This window comes from Dendropsophus ebraccatus, chromosome 4 (genome assembly GCF_027789765.1).
Source record: "Dendropsophus ebraccatus isolate aDenEbr1 chromosome 4, aDenEbr1.pat, whole genome shotgun sequence".
Classification (NCBI taxonomy): Eukaryota; Metazoa; Chordata; class Amphibia; order Anura; family Hylidae; genus Dendropsophus; species Dendropsophus ebraccatus.
The window spans coordinates 27,417,582-27,442,991 of NC_091457.1; the positions used below are offsets into that span (position 1 = coordinate 27,417,582).

The window sequence follows — 25,410 nt, forward strand, 5'->3', positions numbered from 1 at the left end:
AAAGTAAACCTGTCAGCAGCAATTAACATCCCAGACTACTTTAGGATATCTATTATGTCAAGGAGATACTTGATAGATTTCATATATCTTTCTGTGCTGCCAGAACATAAAAAATTGCTTTTATTCTCCTATTCGAAGTGTCAATGTCAGTGTTCTCCGGAAGAGCTGAAGTCTGTAGTGCCTCCTTGCTCCCCATCCCATCCCTATATCTGCCTGCTTGCTTGATTGACAGCTTCCAGCGTTTCCTTGCTAACTGTGTCAGCACTTTGGACCACTCCTATTACACAGGGAGTTGTGCAGCAGACAGGTATTAAGTGAGTGAGCAGATTATTAGCTAAATACATGCAAGTATCACATATCCTATGTGTGAGTGGTCCATGTGCACCATGTGACCTATGTATGTGTGTCATGTGTCCTATGTGTTAGTGGCATGCATGTATTGTGCCCTATGTGGGATTACTGCAGGGGTAATATGTGTCCTACATGTGAATGAAATGTGTGAGTTCCATATGTGTGCCATGTGTCCTATTTTTGAGTGGCATGTGTGTTTTGTGTGCCATATGTGTATATATGTGTGTCCTATATGTGAGTGGCAGGCATGTAGTATTGCATGTCCTATATGTATGTGTCATGTTCCCTCTATGTGAGATGTATGTATCATGTTCCCTCTATATGAGCTGTATGTATGTATCATGTTTCCTCTGTGTGAGCTGTATATATGTATGTATCATGTTTCCGCTATATGAGCTGTATGTATGTATGTATCTATCATGTTCCCTCTATATGACCTGTATGTATCATGTTTCCGCTATATGAGCTGTATGTATGTATGTATGTATCATGTTTCCTCTATATGAGCTGTATGTATGTATGTATGTATCATGTTTCCGCTATATGAGTTGTATGTATGTATGTATGTATGTATCATGTTTCCTCTATATGAGCTGTATGTATGTATGTATGTATGTATCATGTTTCCGCTATATGAGTTGTATGTATGTATGTATGTATGTATCATGTTTCCTCTATATGAGCTGTATGTATGTATGTATGTATCTATCATGTTCCCTCTATATAAGCTGTATGTATCATGTTCCCTCTGTGTGAGCTGTATGTACACTACCGTTCAAAAGTTTGGGGTCACCCAAACAAATATGTGTTTTCCATGAAAAGTCACACTTATTCACCACCATACGTTGTGAAATGAATAGAAAATAGAGTCAAGACATTGACAAGGTTAGAAATAATGATTTGTACACTCTGATGAGTATAGACCAGAGTAGTACCTGGCAAAGACCTCTAAAATTCCCTCTGTTGAGGTGATTAATTTACTGTTATCTTCAATAGCCAAAATATTTTGTTTACCTTTTTGAATTCCAGAATTCCAGAATACCAGCTGCCTGCTTCTGCTGTAAATAGTTCTTGCACAATTTGGAGGTGTGTTTAGGGTCATTGTCCTGTTGTAGGATGAAATTGGCTCCAATCAAGCGCTGTCCACTGGGTATGGCATGGCGTTGCAAAATTGAGTGATAGCCTTCCTTATTCAGAATCCCTTTTACCCTGTACAAATCTCCCACCTTACCAGCACCAAAGCAACCCCAGACCATCACATTACCTCCACCATGCTTAACAGATGGCGTCAGGCATTCTTCCAGCATCTTTTCATTTGTTCTGCGTCTCACAAACGTTCTTCTTTGTGATCCAAACACCTCAAACTTGGATTCATCCGTCCACAACACTTTTTTCCAGTCTTCCTCTGTCCAATGTCTGTGTTCTTTTGCCCATCTTAATCTTTTTCTTTTATTGGCCAGTCTCAGATATGGCTTTTTCTTTGCCACTCTGCCCTGAAGCCCAAAATCCAGCAGCCGCCTCTTCACTGTAGATGTTGACACAGGTGTTTTGCGGGTACTATTTAATGAAGATGCCAGTTGGGGACCTGTGAGGCGTCTGTTTCTCAAACTAGAGACTCTAATGTGCTTATCTTCTTGCTTAGTTGTGCAACGCGGCCTCCCACTTCTTTTTCTACTCTGGTTAGAGCCTGTTTGTGCTGTCCTCTGAAGGGAGTAGTACACACCGTTGTAGGAAATCTTCAATTTCTTAGCAATTTCTCGCATGGAATAGCCTTCATTTCTAAGAACAAGAATAGACTGTCGAGTTTCAGATGAAAGTTCTCTTTTTCTGGCCATTTTGAGCGTTTAATTGACCCCACAAATGTGATGCTCCAGAAACACAATCTGCTCAAAGGAAGGTCAGTTTTGTAGCTTCTGTAATGAGCTAGACTGTTTTCAGATGTGTGAACATGATTGCACAAGGGTTTTCTATTCATTAATTAGCCTTCTGAGCCAATGAGCAAACACATTGTACCATTAGAGCACTGGAGTGATAGTTGCTGGAAATGGGCCTCTATACACCTATGTAGATATGGCACCAAAAACCAGACATTTGCAGCTAGAATAGTCATTTACCACATTAGCAAAGTATAGAGTGTATTTGTTTAAAGTTAGGACTAGTTTAAAGTTATCTTCATTGAAAAGTACAGTGCTTTTCCTTCAAAAATTAGGACATTTCAATGTGACCCAAACCTTTGAACGGTAGTGTGTGTATGTATGTATCATATTCCCTCTATATAAGCTGTATGTATCATGTTCCCTCTATGTGAGCTGTATATATGTATCATGTTTCCTCTGTGTGAGCTGTATGTATGTATCATGTTCCATCTATGTGAGCTGTATGTATGTATCATGTTCCCTCTATATGAGCTGTATGTATGTATCATGTTCCCTCTATATGAGCTGTATGTATGTATCATGTTCCCTCTATATGAGCTGTATGTATGTATCATGTTCCCTCTATGTGAGCTGTATGTATGTATCATGTTCCCTCTATATGAGCTGTATGTATGTATCATGTTCCCTCTATGTGAGCTGTATGTATGTATGTATGTATCATGTTCCCTCTATGTGAGCTGCATATATGTATCATGTTTCCTCTGTGTGAGCTGTATGTGTGTATCATGTTCCCTCTATATGAGCTGTATGTATGTATCATGTTCCCTCTATATAAGCTGTATGTATGTATCATGTTCCCTCTGTGTGAGCTGTATGTATGTATCATGTTCCCTCTATATGAGCTGTATGTATGTATCATGTTCCCTCTATATAAGCTGTATGTATGTATCATGTTCCCTCTGTGTGAGCTGTATGTATGTATTATGTTCCCTCTATATGAGCTGTATGTATGTATCATGTTCCCTCTATATGAGCTGCATGTATGTATCATGTTCCCTCTGTGTGAGCTGTATATATGTATCATGAAAGATTTCTCCCCATGTCGGTATACAATAACTCCATCATTCTTTGCTGTCACGTCTCTGGTGCTGGGCAGGATCTCATTGTAATTGTCACAGCATCTTGTAGTACACGTATCGCCTTGTGTACCAGAGCTGTTCGGTGCTTCCAGTCAGCAGAGCATCTCTAGTTATGTGGGCATCTGTCGCTGTCTGTGAAGTGCCATACCGACATTACGTGAATCTGGTGGCAGACTATTACTCATATCTCCTGCATGATTACTGTGCTGCCATTTACCATCAGACTCTTCATACACCGCGCAGCGTGCAAGGCTTCTTAGTAACTTCACACCGCCATGTATATGACTGAATTTCTCCAATCCTCCTAATATCCTCGCTAGCTGACGCAATAATCCCGATCTGCCTGCAGGTGAGATAAATAGCATCCTCAGCATGGTGACAGGTCCGGCACCACAGTGACAGCAACATATGTAGACTCACTTTCCATTCAGCGCAGTGTAGAAACATTGACCTTAAAGTAAATCTCAGATTTAAAATAAAATACTTGGAGGTAAAGTATTTCCAAGTTACCTTGGTTTTACACATGCTTAATAACCCCCAATGGCAGCCATTATAATGCCCCATATTGTTACACCCTAATATCCTTCTCTGCCGCTTCTGTAATTCTAGCAGTTCTTTAGTCCTGGCTAGGGGTGAACAAACCTTGAGCTGGCTCGAACTTGCCCAAACCTGAGCGTGTAGCATTCAATTACCAGTGGCTGAAGAAGTTGGATGCAGTCCTAAGGCTGACTGTAAAACATGGCTACAGCCATAGGCCATAGACTGTATTTATGCTTTCCACGACGCCCTAGGGCTGCATCCAACTTCTTCTGCCACTGGCAATCAAATGCTACACGCTCTGGTTTGGACGAGCCTGACTGTGTTTAAGGTTTGTTTACCTTTTGGCCCTGACATTTATATTCTTGAACAGGAAGCACAAGGTTATGTGATGTAGCTACCATAGAGGCAGACCATGCCACTGCTATGGGGCCAGTGCAATAAGGGGGCCCATAGTCCCTGGGTCCTTTTAACTGTTAATGATAACCACTCACAGTTAAATGCTGCAGTGCTCTGACTGACCGAGCAAGAAGCTTCCTACCCTGCCAGTTTCTTTTGTCCCCAGAGGCAGCATTGTACCTCCAGCCACAAGAGGTTCCCCCCCATACACATACTCACCTGGCACTCCTAGAGACTGCTTCAGGCCAGGTGAGTATGTTGGGCAGGGGGGGCGCCAAAACAGGATTCATAGCAAAAAACTGTATGGGGCCCTATGAATCCTAGCTATGCTTCTGGTTAACATTGTAATGTTCGTCTCTCCCTCCTTTCTTTACGTTACGGCCAATTCCCCATCACTTAGTTTCCCCCCTAAAGATGGGGCTTCTGCTCAGGTTTTTGCCCCCTTGTGGCAAATGGTATGGACCCAGCCAGTGCTGGTCCCCTCTCTAAAGTCCCCAATAGTCTGCCTCCATGGTGTAACAAAGCAAGCACCAAGGGACAAAGCAAGTCAGGATCCAGGCATAGGTCATAGCATAGGCAGGAACAGGCAGCAATCCAGGTTTAGTACACAGGAGTAGGTATCAAAAGCATATAGGTCTGACTGGACTGGGAGAGCACACAGGCCATGGACCAGAAGATGAGTCCCTCCCCCTAGGAACTAGGACAGAAATAGGGAACCCGGGGGAATAGGATTCCCACTAGAGCGTTTGGCCATTCCAACATTACATGTTCACATACAAAGCAGCTAAACAGGCTTATCACTGGCCCATGCTTGGGTGGTTGAGATTCAATTACAACACATTTTGCCCTTAAGAATTAGCCATAAAGTGAAGTGCCATAAAAAGTATTTTCTAGTATGTGAATTACTTTATTCAGTCGCAAAGTAGCGATGAGAAAGACAATTATTTTCTGCTGGTATATCAACGGTTAAACTAAGCGAATCGTCTGATTATGTAGATGTATACTGATTGCTGCGTCTTTGATGAAGGTTCACACCAGCAGTGGCCATGCCATCTTTATCTCTGTAGGATCCACCTTGGCTCCTCTTGTTTATTAAACTTCCCCTCCTTCAGCTTCAGCCCTCAGCAAGTAAGTTTGTATAACAGGCATCCATCACTGCGTACGTCAAGTCACAGCTCAAGGGAACCAGCATTCATCAGTCATCCTGACAAGACAGGTACCCACTGCAGGCACGCTTAATGAGGCTACTGTCAGCTGCCCTGCCACCCTTGCCAGCTCCCCCAGGCATGAAGTGAGAGTTACCAATCTCAGAACTGCCAACCCAAACATAGCTCCGCTGTGTGTCTTCCCCTATGTATGTACAAAGTGCAAGTTTCTGCTGAACACAGCGGCTGTTCTGTCACTTGTATTACTTTCCCACGTAATTGCAGAACTTTATAATAGGCAAAAAATGTGAACAACTGCCTTCTATGTATATATATAAAATACAAAGTAAGTAAACCGTTTTGAAACTCTGCATTGGTGACTAATAAAACATGGTCTGATGTGGTCACAATTATAGACAAACTAAAACAGGTCATTGGTGTGGACCCAACTGGTTTGGCTGTAGGACTTTCTCAATGGCATCTTAGTAGTCCCTAGGTTTTCACTGTTTAACCTCCCATATAAGGATCTGCCGTTAGGGGCCACCTGGTGGTATCGTACGTTGCGGCCAACCCAAGTGGCAGACCAGGAGACACCAGTGTGGAGCATTAAGGGGTGAACTGAAAGCAGGTTGCGGTACAGGCCAAGGCCAGCATAGAAATAAGGTTGGAGACAAATGGGTCAGGGCTAGCCGCAGATGTTTATAGCCAGCTGTCTGGCTCTTACTCTGGAGAGGCAAACTAGGGACTAGGGACTTAAGTTGTCTAACTGAGGATTGATGTACACTAGAGATGAGCCTGTGGCATTTGATTACTAGTAGACTGAAGAAGTTGGATGCAGCTCTAGGGAATCCTGGAAAAGCATGCTCGAGTTGCGCTCATCTCTAATGTACACTCAAGGCCTTATTCACACGCCCTGTGAAATTGTCTGTGGTCGCAAATCCGCAACCACGGACAATTTTAGGGGCCATTGAAGTGAAAGTGGCCATTCACATGATCCGCGCCGTGACCCGCACCGCAAAAAAATAGGACATGTCCTAGTGGGGATCGCAGCATGGATCCCCACACCCACACTTCCCGGCCGCAGAGATGACAGGTGAGTATGATGTGCTCTCCTGTCATCTCATCTATTACTCACCTACTCCTCGCGCTGACCAGCTTCATGTTCACCAGAAGTGGCCTGGACTACGCTGCCTTCTCCCGGCATCATAGTCCTGGCCACTTCCGGTGAGTGTGTGTATCTGGTCTGCACAGGGAATAGGTGAATAGTAGATGATGTAGCACATCATGCTCTCCTGTCATCTTCCTGGGCCAATGTAGAACAGGGCCACACCTACCTTGGGACCCATTATATTCTATAGGCCAATGCATATGACTGTGAATTTAATGGTCCAGGTGTCTGGAGCCTGGACTACAAAAATTCTAGATTATGCGGTCATTATACGGTCCTGATTTGCAGTCTGGGTTCCTCAACTTCTGTTGGCTTCACAGTCCATGATTGCGGGCAGGCCATAGATGACACTCTCTGAGCCATCTGTGCATTACGGATCTGTGATTTTGCGGACCTTGGTTGAAATTGGGCGTGTATCTTTTTTTCAACTGTACCATGTATGTAACTATGTGAGCAGTAGGCCTTGGGGTGTAGACAATTGAGCAGGCTTCCTATGTCACCTCGTAGATGGCCTTTGCAACATGATTTTATAGTACAGATGGGTTTCCATGGCAGCAGGGGGTCTAGAAGAACCCTTCAGGGATGGCATTGCTATGTATCTATAGGGGTCTGTTAGCTTACATTGATGTATTAGAAAAAATACTCATTCTAATGAATATAAAACTCCTTTAGTATAAAAAAAAAGGGGGGGGGGTTGGCGTGTTTTTGCCTTTGTTTTTCTTTATCATGACACTGCTTGTGACAATATTAAGGTAATATACAGGGCTGGCCTTAGTAGCTATATGCGGCTGTTGGGGGGATGCCAATCGGGATGGGTAAGCAATTAATCTACCCATCCATGCTGCCCTCAGCTGGGCCGACATCAGCATCTTACCACCATACAGTGATTACATATTGCCTCTAAACTGCTCTAAACAAAACAGAAAGATATCACCAATGATACCATTACATAACACCTGGCACGGCCCAGGTTTTGTATGCCACTATTATGTATTTCTGACACTATGTAGTCAAATATATAGAAAAAAAGAGCAGAGGTAATGCATTTGCCGTTACTTAAAGGGAACCTGTCACCCTGTGGCCCCAGGCAGAAACGGACACACCCTGCAATAAAGCACAGTATACTTACCATATCGGTCCCGTCCCAGATCCTGCTGTTGACATGGAGAAATTGCTGAATCTTCTTTTCGCGCACATTATGGTTATGAGCGCCGCCGGGCCCGAAGTTCAGCCTTCTCCACGCCCCCGACAGTTGATTGACGCCGGTCTTCTTCCGCCTCATCTTCTGTGTTCTCGCCAGATCCCGCGCAGGCATCATGACGGACATTCTCGGCGCATGCGCAGTTCACAATTGAAGCCGCTCCACAGCTTCACTGTTTACCGCGTATGTGCCAAAGTGACGAGACGGCGCCTGCACGGAAATTCGTGAGAAGACTGAAGATGTCAATCAAGTTCCAGGAGGCGTGGATGGGCGGCATTGAGAAGAGGACCTCATGAATAAGCTGGACTCATCCGACAATTCCTATGGACGTTGGACTCATCTTGGCTCATTACCATAATGGGCGCAAGAAGAAGATTCAGCGATTTCTCAGTGTCAACAGTGGGATCCAGGACGGGACTGGGACAGATGTGGTAAGTATATTGAGCTTTATTGCAGGGTATGTCCGTTTCTGCCTGGGGCCTCAGGGTGACAGGTTCCCTTTAAGACAATGCGAGTAGAGGTAGAGACAAGCCGAGGTAGAGCCGGTACTAGAGACGGAGCACAGTTCATGCAGACCAGCGCCAGGACAACATAAAAAAAACTTTTCTATGTGTTTCGAAGGTAATAATCTGATGATCACCTGCACTCCAGGAGCCCAGGAAAGTCCCTTTCACTCTTTGTACTATAGAATATAGGCATTTTTCTGTGTTCTCAATTCACAGACAGATATATGAAGGTACCATGTGTCTCCTTGACCTAACAGCTATCTAACAGCTGATGGATTCCCTTTAATGAAAGGATTTCTTAAGATGGAAACATACCACAGGATAGGTGATAAGTGTCTGCTGGGGGTCCCACCAATTATGAGTCTAATGATACCTATTTGAATGGAGTAGTGGTTGAGAATATACATTTACACATTGCTACTCCATGACAGGGATAGGTGAATGCTGGACTTATCTTCTTCATAGAGATTGGAAAGAGTAGCAGCACACATACCCGACCACTGCTCCATTCAAACAGGTGGACGCAGGACTCCCAGCAATCGGTGATAAATATTAGGACAACCCCTTTAATTTTACCATTTCCTAGCCCTTGAATGCCTTATAAGACTAGTGGAACTGCTACAGTAAATATTCTGCATATCCTTCAGATAGAAATAGCTATAGATACTGTAGCATAGATAGCTATGGAGCAAAGCAGTTCTTTGAATTAACATAATGCAGTACGGATATCTGCAGTCCTATGTAAGGTTAAAGGTTATATACTATATCACTTTGAGTTGTGTTAAACACTTAAATTCGGCTCTGCTACATCAGTATTTGTTTGCTATAGGCAGTAGCAATCATTGTATGTATATACTATAGGCCCGAGACTGGTGATGGGAAGTTTCCTTCTGTCCTCCTTTAAGTACAGATCTTTGTTAACCCTCCACCGTGGCCTCATCTTGTTTATTACGCAGACAGTGTATCCGCACCCGACCCCCTCAGACCCTGTTGTATTTTTCAGAGCCCTGGAGGCCTGAGAGAAATCCTCAGGGAGCCACTGCCAGGGACAGTGTGGGGGGGATATACCACAGGAAAATAGCTGTTTCCATGGCAACTGTTGGCGCAGAATAAGCTAAAGGGAACCAGCCGTACAGAGGAACAGGCCTGGAATACAGACGGCTATTTAACCATTTCATTGAAGTATTGTGGATATAGGTCCAGATCCAATATCTTTCTTGTTTTGAGAAATCCTCATTACATAGCACAAATGAATTCACTGACACTTAAAGCTTCTTAAAGGGGAATCTCTGCATAAATCTTAATTGTTCTATATTATAAACTTCTCCCATGTCCTACGTTTGTATGTGGTATTGCACCTCAGTTCTATTGAAATTAATAGAGCCAAGTTGTTGTCTAGGTTACCAACCACCACTCTGCTCTAAAAGCAGTGGTATGGCTGCTAGAGAGATAGATATAATATACATGTTTATATATATATACTATACAGTATATATATATATATATATATATATATATATATATATATATTATATCTCTATACATTTACATTATAGCTATATATATTAGCCAGACCAATGCTTTTAGAGCAGAGTGGTGGTTGGTAACCTAGACCAGTGTTCCCCAAAACCAGTCCTGAAGGCCAGGGGTGTAACTAGAATTGGCAGGGCCCACTAGCAAACTTGCCCCCTCCCACAGCCATCAAGTATAGTCATCACAGCAGTCATTTAAAGTGTTTATTGTCATTTTATGTAATTTGAACCTATGCTCCGCTAGTGAAATGTCAGAAGTTACTGATCCCGGCGGGTGCTGAGACTTGCTGCAATCCCAAGATACGGCGGAGGACTAGGGAGTGTGGCAGTGTGTTCCAACCGCCAGACGACTGAGCGTCCAACTCTCTGCTCCAGACTCTAATGAAGTGAACGAGTAGGATTTGATTAAGAGACGGAAAAGGATGCATGCTGCTGCGCTCTTACCCTGGCTGTATTTTGGGATCGCATTGGATCTCAGCAGTGAGACGATCAATGAGATCCCCATGCACCCCGGCCCGGATGTGTGTTTCAGCATCGGCCTTTGTTAACCCATTGATATTATGGCGCCTTCAATGTGTGGTGGGGACCCTTGTGATTAATAATAAATCCAGTATTAATAGCAGCTGCTGCAGAATATCTTTGGAAGTAGACTGTATGTGGTATTATACAGCAGAAGGACAGAGGCGACAGAATAGAGGGAAGACATCTTCCAGTACAGAGCTTTGAAAATCAGAACCCAGCATTAATAGCAGCTGCTGCAGAAACTCTTTGTTCGCAGACCTGTCAATCACCTGATAAATACTGTAATAATACTGCAAAATGGGGCAATGCATAGGAGAAATATCTTCTATGTGTAATAAGGTAGGGGGGTGTACAACAAAAAATCAGAGCTCAGCGTACACAGAAACAAACCTGTCAATCACTTGAGACACTGCTGACATACATAACACACACATACCACTGACACAGACACTACTGACACGCACACACTCCACTTACACCACAGACACTACTGACACACACACACACTCCACTGACACACACACCACTGACCTAAACACTACTGACACACTTACTCCACTGACACACACTCCACTGACACAGGTACACTGGCTATACTGACTCCACTGACACACACTCCACTGACACAGGTACACTGGCTAACACAAAAGTACATACATATACTCACCGACACACAGCAGTTAAATCTTAGTCTTCCTCTCTTTTCCTTAGACCGATCTCCACACAGTAAATTTGAGCACCTGTGGGTCATGCAACTCAGATCCTTCTTCTTTCTCTCTCCCTCTCTGTGTGCTGCCACGTCTGCCCACCAGTAAGTTACAAGAGCCGGGAGGAGGGGAATCTAAAATGCTAGGCGCCCTAGTATGTGTGTGTTTGGGGGGGGGGGGGGGCAGCTATAGTACAATCATTGCTGGTTAGCCAGATTCAGAACAAAGGTTATGTGTTGGGCAGCTGCTACGGTGGTAGTTTCGCCCCGGCTCAAGGTCCTTTAACAGGTCATGTTTTGATGATTTTTTTTTGCATTTTACAGGTGATATAATTAGTCAGTGCATCAGGTATGGCCACAGGTGCTCTTTGCATGGGATATCTGCAAAACATGACCTGTTGGTGGGCCTCGTGGGCTGAAGTTGGGAAATTTTGGTCTAGGTTACCAACCACCACTCTGCCCTAAAAGTGTTGGTTTGGCTGGTATATATATCTATAATGTAGCTGTCTACTAGCTGTCTAGCTGTCAACAATGGGAGGGAAAGAACTGGCATATACCCCATGTATTTTGGTTCTGCATCTTGGGGGTAGCAATTGAAATAGTCTTGCTTGTCTGCCTGTTTCTAACCCTGTATAAGCTGTATCATAACATGAACATATTTACTCTGCTTTATTTTCATTTTAAGAAGTAGATGATCTTTATAAAAAGAAGCTGGGATACAGAACCTTTGGGTGCTGTAATAGGCAATTCTCTTCTGCTTTACAAGAAAATAAGGTTCTGTACAGTCTATGGGACAAAATGGTTGGAGAATGACCAAGTATTTGGAAAAAAACAGTTTAGAAACGGTTAGTGGCAAATACGTAAATGGAACAATTTACGGAAAAAAGGTAGGCGTTAAGTTAGGTTTCATGGGTTTTAAATATGATGTATGTTGCTATCCATATCCAGATACTTGATGATACAAAACTCACTTGCTAAATTAAAGACATCACTGCTAGGTGATCTACTTATGAGGTAGTATTTAATGCCAGCCATTCAATTGAATGAAAGATCATGAAAAACATTGAACAGCCGACGCCAAACAGAATGAGATGATCTTATGCTGCGTTTACACGGAACGATTATCGTGCGAAATTGCACGATAGCGATCGAATTCGCACGATAATCCTACGTGTAAACGCAGCAGACAATCAAACGACGAGCGAGAAATCGTTCATTTTGATCTTTCAACAAGTTCTCAAATCGTCGTTGATCGTTTGAAAAAAATTTGCAGATCGTTCCGTGTGAACAGTCATTCGCCGATTTAACCAATGTGTGAGATAGGCTTAAACGATCACAAAACGAATTTCTGTACGATATATCGTACAGTCTAAACGCTGATCGTTATAAAAAAGAAATCGTTAATCGTACGATCGGGCAAATTATCGTTCCGTGTAAACGTAGCATAAGTAAGGGGCTCTATCTGGAACACCTGTGACATCCATATGCTGTTAATAGTTTTGTCTTCATAAGACAACTCCTTTAAAAAGTTTTGTCAATGACATCAATGGTTTGGGCCAGAGTAACGGAGAAAGGAGACAGTTCACAACCCCAGGAACGTGCATGGTAGAGCCGAGTCATTTGGTGGAATAATGAAGTGACAATTGGAGCGATTGCCTTGGGAAGTAGCAGAGGAGCTAGAAAAACTAGTGTTTTAGCAAAGAATCCAGAACCGTACAATGTTTGGGGGCTGTGCTCCTCCCATCCCATATCTCTACACCTGGCATGCATCGCCCAACACGGTTATAAAAGGGGCCATATCTCTTGCATCCCTCGCTACCTTCCCCTGGGATACATTTTATACAGCTATTATTTCAGATTAATAGTCGAGTGCAGCTGTTTTTATTCGGCACAAATCTTCATCATTCTCCATTCTTCTCCTTCTTCAAGTGTTTTTTTTTCTTTTAACCACAAATTGCTCTTCTGCACCATTGCCGAGGTTATTATACATGTAGAAATGAAGCTCTGCCTTGGCCCCAGCATGCCTGTAAATGGTGACAGATTGTGTCTCTCACTAGTTCTGACAATGTCTGCTCCGTGCCGGTAGTGGGACGTCTGGTTCTGGAGTGACAGAGGAGGCTGTCGAATGCCCTGCATGATTCTTTCGGCACATACATCATTCTGTCACATTATGCAGAACCCACAATACCAGCCATTTGTTGTTATCTAATTGGTAGTGCTAAGGCAATTTCAGTGCCCAGTACCCTCTGCGGCGAGAAGCCTCGGACTGGTCAGTGTTTTCGATGTACAGAATTTAACAAAAAAAAACACTTCTCTCCCCCTCCCCCATAACATATTCTCAACCAACTTTTTTAAAGGATTTGTTTATTATAGTATATACATGTTTGTTGCATTACCTTCCATAACCAGAGGCATAGCTCTAGGCAGTGTGAAGTTTACCTCGGTCCAGGTACCTAAGGTGGTCCACAGCTCATCTGCTGCATAAGAAGGATTATAAATAGTACATAGGTGGAGGCCCTGTAGTAGATTTTGCATTGGGTCCCAGGAGCTTCAAGTTACCTCTCTGTCCATACTGATATTTGCAGTGTTCTACATATAGTAGGACTACATACTATAGCAACCCAATTCACAAAACATTTGCTTAAAGGGGTTATCCAGCGCTACAAAAAAATGGCCACTCTCCCCCTACTGTTGTCTCCAGTTTGGGTGGGGTTTTGAAACTCAGTTCCATTGAAGTAAATGGACCTTAATTGCAAACTGCACCTGAACTGGAGACAGCAGTAGGGGGAAAAGTGGCCATGTTTTTGTAGTGCTGGATAACCCCTTTAATTGCAAACCGCACCTGAACTGGAGACAGCAGTAAGGGGAAAAGTGGCCATGTTTTTGTAGTGCTGGATAACCCCTTTAAAGGGAATCTGTCTTCATTTTTATGGTGCCTGAACAAGTCAATGGGTCCACCCCACCCCACAAGCCTTGACTGAGAAATCTCTCTCTGTCTGGTTATAGGGAGAGAACTATCAACGAAGTCTTTAGAGAAAGAAGTCTCCGGCAACACCATAATGGCTATGACAGGTTCCCTTTAATCTAGGCAGGGGGTAAACCAAAGCAACATCATTGCTGCTACTTCTAGTTGGTGCCATATAACCTTGTCATCCTGGTAGGTGGCCCTCCTCGTGGCCTCAAAATATACTCAATGGATCCCAGGTTTTGTATATATGGGAAAGAAGTACTGTTAACTTCATAGCAGCCTTAGTGTTGTTTGGAAGATAAATCATGGTTTGTCTTTAAGGGCCTATGCCGTTTTTAAAGGGCTCCTATATGTTTCGCTATTAACAGAAGTACCCAAGCAAAGTCCTATTGATAACCAGGCCACACACACTGCTCGTCTCTCTAGCTTAGTTTAATGAATAGGTGAGAGTAGAAGAGGTTTATATTATGACATTCCAATGTACAAAGGAGATTGAAGTCACACTGGGAGATATATTGGAAAATCTTCAGGATTTGTATTCACCGTTCATGTCCCGTCGGTAAGATCTATGACATCTCAACAAAAATGTCCAAGAGAGGGCAGATGTCTTACCAACTGTTGGTGTCAGTAGGATTGTATCTACAGCAATTTGCTTTAGTTATTTGTACTCAATGTATAATATTTGTGCTTGGTGGGTGGAGGAGTCACATTATATATATATATATATATATATATATATATATATATATATATATATATATATTACATATATGCCCTGTTTCTCACTAAATAAGCCCTACTCCAAAAACAAGAACTACCATATTTTCCGGTGTATAAGATGACCCCCAACCTTTTCCAGTTAAAATATAGGGTTTAGGATATACTCGCCGTATTACCCCTCTTCCAATGCACAGCAAATAAAAAAATTATAGAAAAACATCAGACAGCAGCGAGATCTGAGAGGCGGAGAAGTAGGTACAGTAATACTCGTAGGATAAAAGGGTGATAGAGGTGTATCTCTTTTTTCCATACCTGCAGCTTGCTCAGCCCTTCATACGGTTGCCACATATGGTGGGGATGCGGCCGTTTTTGAGCACCCCCCCACCATATGTGGAGAGCGCAGATTCTCAAGTCCTGTTCCGAAGTTTTTCAGCACCCGCCCTAAAAGATGACACCCGGTGTATAAGACATCCCTTGAAGATTTTTCTGGGTTAAAAAGTAGTCTTCTACGCTAGAAAAAAAAATAGTTACAATCAGCACCTACTGTACATCACTAGGTTACGTCACGTGACATCAGAGAGATGTAGAATAGGTGTACTGTAGCGCTCAATCATCCCTGACAAATGCCTCGCTCCCTCCCGCCAAGGCGGGGCAAAAATCGCTCATCTGCTTCTGAATCTTTAATTATATTGGCTTATCTGTAACTGGTATACTGTAAAGGGAATGGTACATTTATACCCCCAGACGACATAAGTACAAAAAGAAAAAGCTACTCCGTAGAGTACAAGATAGGAATCAAGCATAGTGTGTGGCTGTTGTTCAAGAAAAAAAAAAAAAAAAGACCTAGGCTATGTTTACAGAACGTATGCTTTACATAAATCACGGCTGTTGTTGCAATTTGCAACAACGGCCGTAATTTATGCAAAACATACGTTGCATTTGAATGACTATAATCCCGTCCAGAGCGTATACACATAGGGGGAGATTTATCAAACATGGTGTAAAGTGAAACTGGCTCAGTTGCCCCTAGCAACCAATTAGATTCCACTTTTCATTCCTCACAGACTCTTTGGAAAATGAAAGGTGGAATCTGATTGGTTGCTAGGGGCAACTGAGACAGTTTCACTTTACACCATGTTTGATAAATGTCCCCCATAGTATACGCTCTGGCGGGGATTCCATCAGGCTGCACAAAAAACTGACATGTCCGTTTTCTGCGGCCGCTATTCATTGAATAGTGGCCACACAAGACATGTCAGTTCACACAATAGAGCATTGTGTGTAGTGGTGAATTGAGATGCAGGTGCACACGGGTACGCCCGCATCCGAATTCACCAGAAGTCAAGATCATCCGGCCGGTACTGCAGTACTTGCCGGGATGATCTTCAGTAACACTGACCGTTCTGTGACCAGCTCTAGGGTGTAACTGCAGGGCCCTTTGGCACACCAACACTGCCTGCTAAGTACTGACTATTTAGCCTTTAACCTACTTCAAACCACTTTAAGCTGCAAGATAAGACCTGTCGACCGTGAAGTTCTCCGTAGCTGTTGTCATTGTCAGACGATCACCTTCTTGCAAATAGATGGGAAGTAAATACTGGGTAAAAATACTATTTTATTCAGTGTTACATTTGCTTTCATCTGTTTTATGTCTGCTGACTGGATGACAGGCTCCTCCAGGCTGAAGACTTTGAATTGACTTTAAATTTTTATTGATGCTACATAAATAAGTTGCTCTATTTCATCTCTTCATAATTCCCAACAATGACCTAAATAGGAGGAAAATGTACCCAGTAGAGATGGTGCCCAACAATCATGTATAGGGGTAACAGGTACAATGCAAATGCACCAGTCTGACACCATTCACCTGCATTGGTGTGACCTTCTGGTGTACCATAAATGGAGAGCAGTCATAGTGGCTGACACGGGGCTCATGTATGGTGTGAGAGAGTCCTTGCCCCTGTCATCTTAGATGATGTCACCCAGTGCTGGACTCTCTCGGTTTACAGTCACTCTATTATTGCATAAAATAGAGTGACTGTGAACCGAGATAGTCCAGCACTGGGTTACATCATCTAAGATGACAGGGGAAAGGACTCTCTCACACCATACATGAGCCCCGTATCAGCCACTATGACTGCAAACCAGGGAGGAAACTAATCCAAAAACTTGGATTGGTTTTGGAGGGTAGCTGTAATGAATATTAAAAAAATAAGGCGTTGGCTTCTAGAGTCTTGTACTATTTGACCACTATTAATATTGGGGTATTGTCTTTGGTAACGTGGTAGTGGACAAAAAGTAATTGTGAAGTAGTTGACAACAAGATGCAAAGTGGCAATGGTGCCAAGGGTAAAGGAGCATTTCCGCAATTGATAACATTGAATGACTGTGATGATCGAGTCTACCGGACTGACAAAGATAGCCAAGTGATAAATATGAATATTTACAATGTTACTGCAAAGCAATTCGCATGGGTGCACAGGTTCAGATCCTGGCCATTACAAAGTGTGCAGCATATTTAGCCTGATTTATTTGCGTCAATGTTCGCCGTCCTTTACCTGCTAATCAGAGATGGTTGGCCGAATAGGAAATGTGAAGGAGATCAGCTGTGAGATGATTCTTTGGAAGACGAGGCGCAGTGAATCTGCTGGGTCACACCTTGTGCAGGAGGTGACACCTGCCTGAGTGTTTAGGTGCTTTCTTTGCTGCACACCACCTGGCTATAGCAGCTTTTACTGACACATTCCTCCTACAGTCAAGTGTCTGATCCACTAGCGAGAGGCGGCAGTGATATTTTGAGAATTAATTGCTGTGTATGAGGTGGAGGTAGCACAGGTTCACCTCCCTTTGCAGCCATAGAGCCCAGCGCTATTCACTTGGCAGAATCTGTCAGCATAAAATGTGAAAAGTAAAGGAATTTTTCTAGAAAACTACTAGAGCAATGTTCCTGGATACAATAGTAATGAAGCTTATTTCTGTATTTATGCCCAATGGAAGAGATGTGTCCATAGGTTTACAATGGCCCTAGGTAAGCTGGGGTTATAGGAAGTGTCCAGATTCTTCACAAAGACCTACCAGATCCTCCACTATACAAACAACCAATGTTTGTGAATAAACATGGTGTAATGCTGAATTTCCCCTGTGGTGGCGCCACAGGGAAATTGAACACTTACTACCAGATTTCCCCTGAGACAACTGATCACTGTACTGGACTTTGTGAGACTTTTTTTTTTTTTTTTTTTTTTTAAAGAAATCCTTTGGGTTGTCCATTGCTAAGAACTTCTTTAAAAATAAATCAACCAAACTATGTTGGAAATTTTGAAAATTTCAGGAATCAAGCTGATCAATTAGCCCTGAGTAGCCACTTTAGCATATGTCTTACAGCTGCAGCACCCATCCCCATGCCATTCACTAAACTAATCTTAGATCATCAATAGAACACTATAAAGACTAAAGTTTGGTTTAGTAGAACCAGAGGGCTTTCGATAAAATGCAGCATTATTACAGCATTATGAAGGTCGCCTTAAAGAGAACCTGTCAGGTCCCTAGGGCCGCATAACCTGTCAGGTCAGGAAAATGGCATTCTCCTAAGCACTTCTGTGATCCCATGGAGTAGAAAAAAATAGCTTTGATTCACTGTAGCCATGGTCTCCGGGATCACAGAGCCCTCAGGAGAACAGTTTCCATAAAAGTTCTTCTAATCTGTCACGGTTTCGGGGCCCTTGTATGACAGGTTCTCCTTAAAGTACATATGCATCTTAGAAAAATGTAGGCCAAACCAGTTGATTCTGGCATGACTGGTCCACCATCTAATATGTTGAGGTGACCCAAATATCCCCAATGGCCAATGTCAGGGGTCAGAAGGATCGGGTACTCAACTACTACTAGAAAAGGTCCTCTTACATGAGTGTTTTGACAGGTGAATGTCCAAATTTCTGTTGATGAAGAATTCTTCTAGCTTATAACTTGTCTCTGTGGAATCTGGCAGACACACAACACTCTTATACAAACTTCACATCCATAGAGCCCAACACAGTAATAGTGTGCCTCAAACAGGGTGTTTCCACAGTAGTTAGCCCTTTCAGTAATGCCCCCGCACAGTAGTTAGCCTCTATAATAAAGCCCACACTGTAGTTACCCCTAATAGTGCTCCAATACAGTAGCTACCCTTAAAATTGCCCCAGAGTAATTACCTCAAAATTTTCCCCATGCAAGAGTTACCCTTAGTAGTGCCCCACACAATAGTTACATCATTAATAGTGTCTTTACCCAGTGCTTACCCCTTATCGTCGTCCTACACAATAATTGGCAATAGTTACCCCCCAGTAGTTTTTACCATGGTAGTTAGATTCCACAGTAGTTAGATCCCACATTAGTGCCCCTAACAGTAGATAAACTTTACATACTGCCCCTACAGTAGTTAGATCTCCCCACTACTGCCCCTCTCTAGAGGACCTTTCATATTATACATTACCCAGACAAAACATTGATCTGAATGGTCATACCTTATTTGCCCTGTGGTGGCACTGTAGAGAAACTGAACACTTCCTGCCAGGTTTCCCCACAGATTAGAGCTGATTGCTGCAGATTTGGAACTCTATATGAGAAAATAAGATCTCTAAACACTATAAAATTAAACTAAAAGATTAGACATTTTACATGTGTTTAGATTTAAAAAATGGTGTTCAAGGTTGGACCATCACTTTAAGACAAGGGCCAGCCAATGGAAGTATAATTTGATCTTTTCCCCTACTATCCGCCCATTAAGGGATGCAGACTCGGAATCTCTTTGTATTGTTTGTTCCGCGGATTAGAGTGGAGTTCAGCATTGTCAGAGTTTCTCTTTAAATATGGACATAGCATTTGACAGAATAAGAGTAAGGGCAGCCTGGCTCTTCTGAAACGTCCATATTTGCCTGTAACAATTTTCTTTTTCCTCGTCTTTTCTCATTTTATTCTCCCCCTTTGAAATGCGCCACGTTTCCCCCTGCAGAACTTATCAGTTTCATTATCAAAGTATTTTCCTTGCTGTCAGTATTACATAACACTTTGCCACCAACATCATCTTTGTAGTTCCCGTCAGCAATAGCCGACTTCTTTGAAGTTGGGTGAATTTGTATAAAATATCCATTTGTATAAATACACATTACTTACATGAAATTTTAAAATGTCTGTTTTCATCTTTCACTCTTATTTCCAGAATAAGGAAAGGATGTAATCCCTGCTTCCGGAAGATTGTCTGTATTCATTTTGTCAATATTCACTGCAGCCTTAAAAACATCCAAAAATAGTCATCAGTTTATTGCAGTTAAATCCTTCTCCACAATTGGCTGTTATTACTGGGGCATAGAGTTGGATTATAGGAAGGGCACATTCTGTAGGGCACCTACCCTACCTAAGGGCCCTTGGGTGATCCTATCCAGACGAGAATAGGGGAATAGCTGGCTTGACTGTGGGACTAAAGGGTAATGTTTCTGCTTGAGGAGAGCACCATAAAAGTTCCTGGGGACTTATGGGTTATTTGAGTTCATGGGAAGAAGGACATGCAAAGCAGCTCTCTGATGCTACCTTCTGGGAGAGTTTCTGGCATATTAAATCCCTAGCCATGTTCTAAGGCTTCTTTAAAGAGTCACTGTCGTATTTTATTTTTTTTTTTTCAGAAATCAATAGTCCAAGGGATTTTAAGAAACTTTGTAATTGGGTTTATTAGGCAAATATGCCATTATCTGCATTTAAAAAAACTTTTCCCAAGTCCCCCCCCCTCCTCTTTTCCATTCACTGCAAAATATCAGGAAATTGTGACTTGTTGCATCAGACACAACCCTGTCTGTTCTATAGAGAGGGGAGGGAGGAGGGACATGAGTCGGCAGCGAGAGCGGAGAACAAAGGATTACAGGCACGGAGCTGGGTGACAGTGTATTCAGAGGTCAGAGAGGTTAGTGCTGACTGTCAGAGGAGATAGCCAGCTTCAAACTGCTTTTTCCATGATAAAAAATCATTTTTCAGCTAATAAACCCAATTACAAATGTTCTTAAAATCGCCTGTACTATTGATTTCTGCCAAAACATTTTTTAATGACAGTGACACTTTAAGCAGTCAAACATTGATTTGATTTGAAAGCTACCTCCAAAGGTTGCATCAGAGATCTGCCTTGTGTATCTGGCTTGACTGTCTAACCTGTGCAGTCAGTAGAGATGAGCATGTTTGCCTAAATATTGGGTTTGTACGAACCCAAAGAATCAGCTTTTGAATCCCGCTGCCTGAAAAATGTGACTGCAGCCTGAGGACTGCCTGTTTTCTAATCTGCCCCCCTCCCTCAAACTGCTTGTACCGTCTGATAGCAGCTTTTAATCCAAGATCTGTCCTGGGGTCTGTTCGGCAGATGTTGCAGTTATTGTCCTAAAAAACAACTTGCAGCCCTGTGTCAAATTGGCGTGGCCTAGAGTGTCTGTGCCCTAGGACTGCACCACCTTTCTGTCCCTCCTCCCCGCCCTCCTCATCATTAGGAAAGCCCCAGACTGGATTTCTCCTAATCATCACTTGTCTGAACACTGCACAGGTCCAACACACGTGCAGTGTTCAGACAAGTGATGATTAGGAGAAATCCTACCCAGAGGCATTACTAATAAGAAGAGGGCGGGGAGAAGGGACGGAGAGGCATTGCAAGCATCACCTGCAGAACGGACCTCAGGACAGATCTTGAATTAAAAGTAGCTATCCGAAGGTACGAGCGGCTTGGGGGGGGGGGGGTGACAGATTGTGGGTACAGACCAGTCGCTTTAAATATGTGCTTCAGTAAGAAATATTATACTGGGACAATGCTGAGTGAAAATCAGACTTTCTGGATGCTCAGAATGATGGATTCCAAATGAGCTCTAGTCCTCTTCCTTCCCCTGCCTTCCTTCCAAATTGTATATGTAATTTTGGTTATGATTGAAGTACATAGCATTGCATGGTTGCACAGCTGTATAATCTTTATCTTAAGCTATAGTTTTCCTTAAATCTTTGGTTAAAGAGATACTCTTCCTATCATGTTGAATTTTGGAGAGCTACAAATGACGGCCATACTATTACACTGATAAACATTGTCAGCGAGATACGTGAAGGTTATTCACCAGTTGTATATCACCGCATAACCTAACAGTAAAATCTGTTTGATCTACTGCAGATAATCCAGGACAAATGTCATTTTGTCATTGATCAGTAGAGTTTGATAGTAAGTGAAGCCATTAGCACACAGCGCCATGCTGCCTTATTGATCAGGTTCACACTAGCCAGATGGCAGGAATTTTGTATAGTTATATCTGGAGTAGAGATGATCGAACTGCGGGAATTTTCATGTTCGTTCAAACTCGAACCATCGATTTTGAATGAAAAGCCGATGGTTCGAGTTCGAGCGAACTGAAAATTCCTGCTCTTTGATCATCCCTAATCTTAAGTGTGAGCTACATAACATTTGTAATAATTGCCACATTCCACCAAATGATCATAAATGTTAGAAATGTTGAATTGATTTTAGCGGTGTCTTACTAGTTATAGGGGTTAAAATATAATTATTGGTTTGGTGACATCTAGAGCAGCTTCAGTATGCTTGGAGTCTGATCGCTCAGCATTTGAATACCGGTGGCTAATGAAGTTGGATGCAGCCCCAGGGAGTCTTGGAAGAGCCATAGATCATAGGCTGTATCCATGTTTTTCCGGACTCTTTTGGCCTACACCCAACTTCTATAACCACTGGTATTCAAATGCCGAACAATCAGACTCGAAGCATGTTTGAGTTGCGCTCGTCTCTAGTGACATCATTGCATCTATTCGGAACTTGCTGGTAATTGATTGTTTGGTTTGGATAGCCTAATAGAATCTAACGGTGCCCATAAAACTGGTGATCAACTGGATTCTAACAAATCTGGATAAAATGTTTCTGTTTCTTCTTTTTGTTATTTCCCAGATTCTCTCAAGGACCACCCAGACCCCCCAGCAGGTGTCATCTGGAGAGTCACTGGAGGACTATACAGCATGACAAGAGGCGCCGTCGGAGCCACTCTTGGAGGTGTCGCTTGGGTGGGAAGCAGGAGCTTGGAGCTCACAAAGACTGCGGTTATCAGTGTGCCGGCTGCTGGTGTGGGACTGGTTAAAGGAGGAGTGTCGGTAGTGACTGGTGGAGTCGGAGCTGTCGGATCAGCTGTTGCCAGCAAAGTGTCCTTTGTCCCCAAGAAAAAGGACAAGTTTGATTAACCTTATTACTTCTTCATTGTCGTCTCATCTAAAGTCACATCAGGAAGAGCGTCCCTCTCCACCCTGTCCCGGACCCAGTTGTCAGCGGTTTATCACCTCTAGTATGTCATGAGTACCTGAAGAACTGGTTCATAACTTATTGAAAGTAAATTTATTGTTGAAGCAATATCTAGTCAATGGTGGACCTTCTAGGTTCTAGGTATTATTTGCATAGTGATGACCAATACCACAGCGTCGTACAGGAAATCTACTTCCAATTACCTATCTCAAACAAATACATGATGACTGTGTTGTGTGGTGGGTTTTGGCAGGGATAATAGGCGGAAGAGGCACTGCTGCTTTCCCTACCAGTATACTTTCTTTTGTCTTTATCAACAAGATTTCTGTATTTCTCATTCTCTAGATGTCACTATACTATGAAGACTATATCTGTAGATAGTGCCATTACATGTGTTACAGTGGATAATTATAAGTACTGTGACTTATACTATTATATGAGGATTGTGTCACTGGGCACTGTCACTAGTATTATATGGCCTCATATATGGCTTGTGGAAAGGGAGGTCCATGTAAATTGGCATAGCAGTAGTATTGGTTGCATTTGTACTCTGGCCATCATAGCTGGTCAGTTGACATAACCTCATATAAGGTCAGCTATAAGAGATTTTAGTTGTAATTTCTGCTGATCTTGGTAGGTCCAATAGTTGAAAAACTGTTATTGCTGCTCATGACCACATTATAGAAAGGGGGTGGTATGTCTCTGTGAGGAGATAGCCAAACTGGTGTATTATACAATATGCCCCTCATCAGTACAGGTTGCTGGCTGGTACAAGCCGTAAGTCTCAAGTCTATGACCAGGCTAACAGATGTGCCAGGGGCGGACACAGACTGCATAGGGCCCCTGTGCAAAAAATTTGCCTGGGCCCCCCATAAGCAAACCATGCCACCACATTCCTGACTGGCCCCCATCCCCACACACAATACCCAACCTGCCCCAACCCCACACACAATATCCCACCTGCCCCCCATCCCCACACACACACTACCCATCCTGGCTGCCCCCCATCCCCACACACACACTACCCATCCTGGCTGCCCCCCATCCCCACACACACACTACCCATCCTGGCTGCCCCCCATCCCCACACACACACTACCCATCCTGGCTGCCCCCCATCCCCACACACACACTACCCATCCTGGCTGCCCCCCATCCCCACACACACACTACCCATCCTGGCTGCCCCCCATCCCCACACACAATACCCCACCTTACTCCCCCAATGGTCCTCCAGGTCATCAGGATGCTCGATGCCACGATCGCCAATGTTTGACCACTAGGTCACGTCACTGGTGCATGTGTCCCGGGGCAGGGCAGGTTTGTGGCGCTGCTGCGGCCAGCTGTGGCGCACATATCCAATAGACGAGTGTGGGGCGGGCTACGGCTGCTGGTATCTCAGCGCTGGCAGGCTGCGGGACATCTGATCAAGCGCTTAGTACATGGGTGGATAGACAATATATATGACCTATGCGGCAAGGCATGGGGCAGTGGATGAGCCCTCTAGTCTGAGGCTCAGAGTCCAAACCTGGACCCCTGTGCAGCTGAACCGGCTGCATAAATGATATGTCTGCCACTGAGATGTGCAATAATATATACCCTAAGGGTATGTTCACACTGAGTATGTTTATCCTGCCGCGGACTCCGCTCGGAATTCTGCCTGCCTCAGTGTGTCAATGTGATGCCTAGCACCCCTCTGCCGCTCTCCGCTGAAAAAAGTTGACATGTCATTTCTTTCAGTAAACTGCCGTGGAGAGCAGAGAGGCAGGAGGGATTCCGAGCGGAGTCCGCGGTGGAGGCTCCGTGCAGAATTTCGCCTGTTTTACTCAATGTGAATGGGAACTAAGAGCACAATAATTGAGGCTAACAATACATTAAGAAATAACACATCTGCTATTATAATATATAAGTGACCATTTAGTGTCATTGATGGTTGGTTAGTAGCTTGTACACAATGTCACACAATGTCAAGTTTTTTTGGTGGTAATCCATATATATGTAACCTAAAAAGTCACAGATTGGAGGTGCCCCAATACTTTGGTCCACACAGTGTATCTTTATATTTAGAGATCCAAAGGGGTGTCTAACTCAGATAGTGGGCCAAAATTAAAAACTTGGACAAAGTCACGGGCCAAACAATACCAAAGTCGCGGGCCAACCTTGATATTCATTGAAGCCCCAAAGCAGCATATCTGGGACTTTCAGAGTGGGGTGCGGCGTTTCTGGCACTGCCCCCTGTGCCACCATACAGTAATAATGCCCTCTGTGCCCCCATATAGTATTGATGAGTGAGCCCCTGTGCCCCTGAATATTAATAATGTCCTCATGTGTCCTCATACAGTAACA

General features: G+C 43.4%; 1 protein-coding gene across 3 annotated transcripts in view; it reads left to right on the forward strand.

The window, feature by feature from the left end:
- Positions 1-23,172, forward strand: part of LOC138789525 (transmembrane protein 263-B-like) — a 186,538-nt gene extending 163,366 nt beyond the window's left edge. For all 3 annotated transcript variants that reach the window (XM_069968212.1, XM_069968210.1, XM_069968209.1), the window contains one exon: positions 22,720-23,172. In XM_069968212.1, coding sequence (XP_069824313.1) covers positions 22,720-23,006 — 287 coding nt within the window. In that variant the 3' untranslated portion in view covers positions 23,007-23,172. The remainder of the gene's footprint in view (positions 1-22,719) is intronic.
- The last annotated feature ends 2,238 nt before the right edge of the window (positions 23,173-25,410 follow it).